Genomic DNA, 9,078 nt, shown 5'->3' with positions numbered 1-9,078 from the left:
ACGGCCCATCTCACTCCCTCCTCTATTTGACAGAGCTGTATTATAACCCCATCAGCTCTCAGACCTGCTGTGCTGTGCTTGGGCACTGCCCCGGAGCTGTACAATCCGCATGGCACCCATGCTCATACCTGCTCCTACTTCTGCTGACATCCCTCCAGCTCACTGTCCTTCCTTTCTACTCCACCCAAGTTCCACAGGTGAGTACAGCTGTGGGCACGCTTTCTCTCTGCAGCCACTCCTAGAGCCAACAGAACGTTTCTGGTTAATAAAACCAACAGTTAACAATTTAAACAAAAGCCCAGGAATAACCCAATGAGAAAATAAACCACTTTTATTCAAATTACCAAGTGTTAATCACTCCCGGAATATCGGACTATAAACAGCTCCAATTCAGGAAGGTGGATTTCTGCAATTAACACGTACTCATTTGAAGGCTACAAAAGAAATATTTGCTTGTTTAGGCTTACAATGAAATAATAAGCAGATACTTTTCAATTTAATCTTAAAAATTAAACAGTTTCTTCAATAATAAAATATACTCCCTATGATACAAAAAGGACATTGACTTTATTCACAGGTGACAGTGCAGCCACGCAATCATTATGCTAAAGGCAATCTCAATGACATTTTAATTACATTATTCCTATGATATGTTCTGAGTGTTAGAGCAGCACACGAAGCCTCTAATCAGACCCCTGCCACGCTAGGAGCCGTACATACGGAGAGGAAATGCAGAGTTCTACTGCACAGGGTACAGTCTGATCTAAAATTCTCCCTTAGGAGTGCCTCTGTGGAAAAGGAGGGGTATGAGAAGGGATGGATTACCTGCCTGACCTGATGGAGACCCTCACATGCACAGTCACTTTCCACAGCCAACCACTATCAAAGAGTTGTTTACAAACAGATGACTTTGAAGCTCACCAGATCCGACTTAAGAATCAGTCTTTAGGAGCCCCTGATTTTGCTTTCCCCCAGCAGACTGGCAGACCCAACAACAATGAGGTGTTTCTGAGACTAATGGCATTTTGGTGGAAGAAATCCAGCCCTTAAGATGGGTCTGGGCTGATAGCTAAGAATTGGAGTGTCTTTGAGTTACTTTTTGTCTGTGCTGTGTCCTGAGGGTGTTATTCCATCCCGACTTCAGCTTTTTAATATCACTGATGTTTTTAAGCAGCTCTGGGGCAGTTTGGGACCACTCATGTCCCTGCATAGACTGATTTCACACACAGGAGTGAAAACTTATCCATACACCTCTTAGGACTCCCAGACTGGTTCCTCCTCCTCCATCACTGGAGGGACAGCATCATGTGCAGTGGGCTCCTCTTCCTCTCCTTCAGCCTCAGATCCCCCTCACTAACCAGGATTGGAGTCAGGATTTGGAACTGAGTGGATTCTGAGGAAAAACAAAACAGCATTTCTGCTCACCCTCAGATCTCACTACACATCTTGGTTTTGATCTTCAGGCTTTGGAATTGGAAACAGTCAGACAAGGAAGATAAATCTGTCAATCGGTGGATCAGAACTTGCCAGGCAGTATAGAGCAGGACTGTTAAAAAAATAAAATTTACAGAGAAAAAGGGATAGGATGATTGCTGAAGGATTTGTACAGATGAGGACCTGTTCCCCAGAAAGCAAAGCAAGCAGCTATTGGGAACGGCTTCACAAGCTCTGAAAACACAGCCATGTACAGAAGCAGTCAGCATTGCACAAGGAAGGAGGGTTGGGGCCAGGTTTTTTTCACCCCTATTTCCCAGTGCTGACAAAGCCCCATTCCTGGCAGCACGGGATGCAGGTCAGCAGCTCCTGCCTCTGCACAGCCCATGGCACTGCTTGTGTTCACTGCACAGGGAACAAACCCAAGTGCTCAGCCAACAACAGCACCATTTCAGGAGCAGTTCACCTTGTGCTGCCTTCCATCCCAACACACTCTTACAGAGCTGGTGAATTAAGTAATGCCATTACATAATAGAATCACTGAATATAGAATGGCTTGGTTGGAAGGGATCTTCACGACCATCCAGTTCCAACCTCCTGCTGTAGGGAAGGACTCCTCCCTCTAGACCAGGCTGCTCACAGCGCCATCCAGCCTGGCCTTGAGTGCTTCCAGGGAGGGGGCATTCCTCATAACAAATGCCTGTACATAGAACAGATGCTGTTTCTGGGAGTAGGACTCAAGGATCCTTACAGGTCTCTTCCAGATTGGGATATTCCATGATTCTGTGATTCTAAGCAAAGTGTTGTACAGAAAGTAATCCCAAAAAGAACACCAAAACAACCAACAAAAAACTGAGACTTGAACCAGACTTTAAGTTTTTACTGCAAAGCGTGGATTATTCTGCTTGCTCAGTCCTAAGCAGACTCTTCAAAATGAATTGTATGCTGCCTTGCTTACTCCATTCGGTCAGAATCAGACTCCTATATATGTTTTATAGTACAGTTTATTCCCAAAGATGGTGATAACCTCTCATTACCCCAAAGCTCTTAAAAAATTCCTTAATGAAAAAGTTGAGAAATCTGCTGTTTGGAAACGCTCCTTACCTACCATATATATCTGAACTAAAAGGATTGATTTGAGGGGGAAAGAAAGGGGGAAAAGATGAATGTGGTGCCCATACCTATTTCCCAATATTTTCAGATTATAGACATAGAGAGATAGGGAATTAGCAACAGTGCAGGAGAATGGGCTGCAATGATGCTGCAAAACATAAGCAGGAATTGAGGGCTGTTCACTCCTGCTATGCTTCTACACTGCACACTGCTTTCAGGGCTCCCAGTAGTACCTATCAGCAGCAGCCAAGCTTTTCTGTTTTAATTTAATTTCATTTAATTTCTACCAACAAATTCTACCCTGTGGTGAGAACTGACAGCATCATGTGGAGAACCACTAAGGACGCTTTGGATTGCTTTTACAATGTGAGTATATACATTACGACAAAATAAATCCCCCACCCTCCTCGGCTTTCGTTAGACAAGCCATATCAGAATAGGAGTGGGGCAGGCAGCTCACTGCCTGTGGGTGGGAGATGCAGCAGAACATGCCTTTGCATCACGCTGCCAGCAGGGCTCTGCCCCAAGACCCCGGGGCTCCACCACCATGGTTCTGGCAGCATTGGTGGCGTCCCCCAGTTAGAACTGGGACAGAATGAGATCTTTAGTGCTGCTTCTGTAGTGAGACTACTGTGGCTGGTTCCATGCTTCTCTGACTGCTTGCAGTTCTCCAAGAACATCACACCTCAAACAGCTTCATCGTGGTGTAGACTTGGGCTCTACTGGGAACTCCTACTGGGAATTTCCCCGCTGGGAATTCTGCCATGGATTTCAAAGGAAACAGGATGATAACATCCTTCATTGATAGAGGCTTTCCTGCCACAACTTTCAGGCCCCAGTCCTGCAAGTGCAAGCGCAGGCAAGCACTCGTTCAGCACTAAACACTAAGGTCCTTCAGAGCATTGAGCTGGGGCAGCAAGCGGTGGCACAGACAGCTCTGCTTGTGGAGCAGCGCCGCTGGCTGAGAGCATCACAGTGCTGATATCAGCATTTCCTACCAAATGCTACCTACTGCATTACCTGCTAATTTCCTACCAAATCTTCCTACTGCAACACCAGTGGGGGGCTGCTGGGCAGGGGTGGCCATCCCCCAGCAGTGCAGCCATCACCTGCTGGGCTGGACCAATGGCATCCCTCAGAACTGCTCAGCTGGCACGCATCCTCCGGGACACTGCCAGTGTTGGCATCTCTCTGATAAATGTTGAAAGGGGATGGTTTGGGCCAAGAGGGGAACAAGGGGCTGCAAGACTGCTGTGGGCTATGAAATGCTGCCTGGTGAGGGATGTGGGGGTCTTCAGATTCTGGATACCAATGTTGGGCAGGGCCCTGCGTTCCCTTGGAGCTGGAGTGTTGCTTGGACAAGGAAGTAAAACAGGTCACTGCTCTTTTCTTTCCCTGCCCAGAAGAGGAGAGGAGGTGGTAGGAACTGTTTTCACTGCCCAGCACAAAGTTGATGGAGTGTGGTAATTCAGCACCAATATAGACCAGAAGATCCGGACCAAGGGAATGGGCCATTTTGTGATCAAGAGTGAACATCCTATGTATCTGGGGGAAATCCCTCAGCAAAGCCATCTTGAACACGGTGACTGTTCCAGGTCCCTGCTGAAAATCACAGCCCAGACTAAACAGACCATCACTTCTGGTTAAAGTATCCCAGATGAAAAGATAGATTGTTAAAAAAAATGCTTTGAACACTGTTTTCTCCAAAAAATCATTACCTCCTTCAACTTCTCAACAAGTATGAGCCTCCCAGCTTTCCTGCCTCCTCTGGAATCATTTGGTCATCGCAGACATCAAAACTAATGAAGAGTTGAAAGACTGAGTAGAAAGGCAAAATCTTACTGGAAAATATTTCTTAATATGAAAAGCTATTCAAGAATATATCTAGCAGAATAATAAACAACTGCAAGCTTCCCAGTGCCTAGAAGAACACAAGTGAAGGAGGGCAATGGGCTTTGGGTTTACTTCCCTGTTTAAAACACCAATTCATTTTACAAAGTGTGTGCTTCCATGTGCCCTCCAGGTTTCAAATGAGTGAGATTTCCAACCCCTACATTTTAGCAATGCCCCAAACTCAGCGGTGAGCCAAACGTGGCCACTTCAGAAAGAGGGACTCTCTTTGCTTCTCACTTTTTCTGCTGGGACAATGGTGGGATCCCTGCTGCAAGCAATGACCTTTGCTTGCCATCCCCCCAGGTGGATGGGCTGCCTTAAGATGCCCTTCTGTGTGCCCACCCATGGGCACTCTGCTGAACTGGCACTGAAAGATGGAAGAATGGTTATGGGTAACCTGGAGCTGACTTTCTATGAATACAAGGGATGAGAAAAGCTGTCTGGGGGTCAAAATAAAATAAATACACACTCAAAATTACTGCTCTGCACAACATAGCAGGAAACAAAGATGTCTAGCTTCTTTGCAATACAGACCATAATTCCTCCCTGGTGGTGGTTTTCAGCTGATGCAAACATAGGAGAAGAGCTTGTAACCCATAGCTCAATAGTCCACAACACTCCTGATAAAGAAATACCTTTACAAGAGTCTTTCTGGTGGAAAAACTGTTTGTCAGAAGCTTTCTTTTAAGCAGTCCCAAAACAGATGCTCCCTTGATCTTACCTTCATAGGTATGCATAGGATGACCTCTTGGCAACTGAAAAAGTCTAACAAAAAACAAAAGTAACTTGTATATGGGATCCTTTAACACTCCCGTATCGCTGGTAATAGAAGAGAAATCAATATTAGTTCCAATATGAATGGAGTGTTGGATTGACTGAACAGGGAGCTTTGAAATAAATATCTAAGAAATGTTTGGATGAAATGGACATCTTTACAGACATTTGGTCTGCATTTCTGAAATGCAGATGATTAAATCCATATTGTTGGCTTCTTCCCCCTCTGCACTATGTCTTTCTTTACATCTTGCAAAAAATTTATGAACAAAGTTATTGTAAATCTGCAATGTCTGTCTTGTCACTTAGATTCTTTTCAGAAATGCTGCCTTGCCAATGTAGACATACAATCCTGTATGATTAATATTTATTACTTATAATTCTAAATACAATGGAAGGTCACTGAAAATACCCTGCCTAAAGGAGTCTGGAGCCCCTTAAAATCTTGATGGTGATGGATCCCGAGTCAGGAGTACTGAGCTCAAATTCAGTATGTGTAGGACTCAAACTTTTCTATATAGGATTTCCAGTGTTTCCTGCTTCTGCCTATGGCACAAAGCACAAAGGTGAGCAGAAGTTACAGACCTGGCAGCATGAACCTGCAAACCCAATGGTCAGGCAATGCTCGAACCTGTCCATGATCCTGGATCAGCCTATAACAAAGCGACGAACACAGTGCACAGTTAGGATGCAGAGCCAGACGTGGATTCCCCCAGAATGGGCATTACAGCTGGTGGAAAACCAGTTTCATTTCTTACCTCTTATTCCTTCTCATATCTATCAATACATTTTGTCCAATTTTTTTTTTTTTTCTCTTTGCAGTGTTGCTGAGAAAGTGAAAATATTTTGATTTGGCATTGCCAATTAAAATTGAGGTAGTGAGGGGGCTTTCAGTTTCCTAATCAAATCGAAAAAGGATTTTAAGAACATCTAACCAAAAACTCATTGCACCAACAGCTCATTTTCCTTCTGCTATGAGCCCACCCATTTCTAAACATCATTTTTTAAAAAGCAGATGCAACTTGAGGCGTGCTGAGACTAAATGATGGTGATTTGGCCCTCTTCTAGCAAAACCAAAGTCAGACAGGTAGAACGTTTCAGAAGCATAGGATTCAGGAATGAAGGTTCAGAGATGGCCAAAATCAGGGCAGATGCTGGCTGCCTCACTCACCCTACTCAGCTGCAGGTGAGCACTGCCTTCTGTAAGGAGCTTACCACAGTGAGCACAGAACAAGAGCTGCGTCTGACCCTGCGCCTTCATCCCAACATCACTGCCACTATGCCACCAGCTGCGTGCAAACCTGGCCAACAGCAACTGCAAAAAGCTGCTCCTGGCCAAGGGGTGCTGCCAGCCAAAATCCAGCCCAGAGGCTGTTCATCACACAGCAGCTTCTCCCTAACAAATGAGATCACACGGTGCTGATAACACCACCCTGAGCGGCGCGCTGAGCGCAAACCAAAAGCAAGAGGCGGGCAGAAAGGACCGAGTGGATCAGAATAAATAAATAAATAGTCGCCTCAATCTAGAACTAAAAAAATAAAGTAAAATCACAAGTAATTCCAAACTCGTGAAGAAGTGTTGCTTTTTTGTTTGTTTGTTTGTTTTTAACGAGCCACATGTGCCTGTGCAGACACTGCTAAGCTCCTGAGGCTTTGCTGGCTGCTATCAGCACTGTCTGAGCCAGCTGATTTTGTGCAGCCTTTGCCCCCCAATCCAGCCACTTCTAACATAGCCCCTTTCAGGGGAAGGCCTGGGAGTTCTGAGGTTTTGGAAAGCTCAAAACAAACTGATCACTGCGTGCAAAACAATAGTCAGCAACAAGCAAACTGCATCCTGCTCCCAGCTGGGTGAGCGTGAAAAGGGGAAAAATCTCATCAGATATTCATCACTGTCATGCAGCGATGGCTGTGGATCCATCTCTTGGCTCTCAGGCTGCAGACAGCTCACTGCAGGGTTCCCCTGGCCTCAGCCCACCACCCCCAGGCTCCCCTCAGTCAGGGCTCAGCCCTGAACACAAGGAGAGCTATGCCAGCCAAGAGCTCAGCTTTTGTTTGTCTTCAAATAGTCCCAAACTGAAATGTTTCATGTTCACCATCATACATGTGAGTTTTATGCAAAAGGGCTGTCGTTCTGGATTTACTAAAGTAATGTGCACGTAATCACTACTTTAAAGCAAATTGTGTCAGGCAGATGTTCCAGATTGAATGCAATAATCGCTTTCAGAAAACAATCCTGAATCATTTAACCTGGACTGGTGAACCTTGGAGGAGCAGGACTAAGGCAGCATGCAGGCTTCCTCCTCGCCTGCTCACCAGCTTTCAGGCTGGAAATGGGTCTCTCTGTCCCCTTTTCAGAGCACGCTGCTCCCTGGGCTGGATGATGGCTGCTTGAAGGCAACCCATCTGGAGCCCAAAGCTTGTTCCTGCCTAGCCACGCTTCCCAAGATAGCAGCAGAAAGGAACTGGCAGCCACAGAGCCAGGATGACAATGTTCTGCATGGTTTGGTCAGCTGAGCCAGTTTGGGCTGTGGGCTTGACTCAATGTATTGCCCCATCACTGCTGTCTCTCCCAAATGTCAGATCCACTGGCCATTTTGACATCAGCCTCTTCCAAGGCTTCCTGCTCAACTGCCCATTCGATCTCTTTTGCTTTGCACCTCTAGATCCAGCGGCATCATACAAATTTCATGCAAAGCAGCATCTGCAAGTCTGACATTTGCTTAGGCTTTCCCCTCTTGTGCCAAGTTAAAAATAAATGTCCTACAAACTCTTGGGTCTTCTAAGGCAGAAAAATGCTTTCAGAGAAGTTTAAAAATATAACTGCTAAGAGCGTTACTCCTCTAGGGTCAAACTCTTTCCTTTTGCCTCTCTCACAAATTTTGTTCCTTCCTCACAGGTTTCAATAGCAATGGGAAAACAAAGTGCCCTTGAAATAATCAGCAGATTATATAGAAGCAGTTCTATGTGTTCCTGACTGACTTGCTTGAAATTTAAGCTAACATACTACTGTTAAAACTCCAAAGAAAACAGGTGGTGATATACCCCAACACAAAACAAGAAACTAATACAGTGGAGTCATTTCCAATACTGATTATGAGTAATACTAGTTGTGTCAGATCGTAGGTTCAGATTTCAAAGGGTCTCCACTCCCTACACTAGAGCTACCTTCTCCTTCCTCCAGGGAGAAGCACGTTTGTCCCTGACCACTACTCTTGAACAGGTGAAATCATAGGGATGCCAGCCAGATAGATAACGATAAGGTATATCTTAAGGCAACAAGGAGAAGAGTCTGCAAAACAGGAATCTGTCAGGGATGCTGAGCCACTGCTGGGGTCAGTTAGGGCTTGCTGAGCCGTTTGGCCACATCTGCATAGGCTTGCTCAATTTCTTTGTCTGCTGCACAGGTGTTAGTGAACTCATCCCTGGCGTACGCGTTCTTCAGGTACCGCCACAGCCCCGTCATCTCTGTTGGGAACTCGAAGTTGCGGTACTTCTTAGCAACAATCTAAACCAAAGAGAAAAGAGGAAAACAAAGAAAGCATCTGTTGGTGATACATCTCCTGATGGCGTTTCAGAGAGCTTCTTACTCTTTCTTGTAGTGTAATTAACAGCAAAGGAGACGAACAGGTGATCGGACACCAGAACAGGTTGTCCAGAGGAGCTGTGTGTTCCATCATTTGAAGTATTGGGTTGGACAGGGCTTTGAGTAACCTGATCTAGTGGAATATGTCTCTGCCCACAATCTTTAATCATCCCTTCCAACCCAAACCATTCTGTAATTCTATTTTCTTTTAAATTCTTGGGGACACTTGGACTTAGAATAGAACATCTTGAAAGGGCCCACTGGTGATCCCACGCCTTGCA

General features: G+C 45.4%; 1 protein-coding gene across 2 annotated transcripts in view; it reads right to left on the bottom strand.

The window, feature by feature from the left end:
• Positions 1–313: 313 nt before the first annotated feature.
• Positions 314–9,078, bottom strand: part of CLIC5 (chloride intracellular channel 5) — a 70,302-nt gene continuing 61,537 nt past the window's right edge. The window contains exon 6 of one of the 2 annotated variants that reach the window (XM_042832593.1): positions 314–8,719. In XM_042832593.1, the coding sequence (XP_042688527.1) occupies positions 8,552–8,719 (168 nt within the window). In that variant the 3' untranslated portion in view covers positions 314–8,551. The remainder of the gene's footprint in view (positions 8,720–9,078) is intronic. The other variant, XM_042832594.1, reaches the window with a different exon arrangement.

The sequence above is a fragment of the Centrocercus urophasianus genome, unplaced genomic scaffold (assembly GCF_019232065.1).
Source record: "Centrocercus urophasianus isolate 14NV4802_14NV808 unplaced genomic scaffold, USGS_Curo_1.0 seq_39, whole genome shotgun sequence".
Classification (NCBI taxonomy): domain Eukaryota; kingdom Metazoa; phylum Chordata; class Aves; order Galliformes; family Phasianidae; genus Centrocercus; species Centrocercus urophasianus.
Note: the sequence above shows the minus strand (reverse complement) of the source record. Positions and strands in the feature narration are given on the sequence as shown.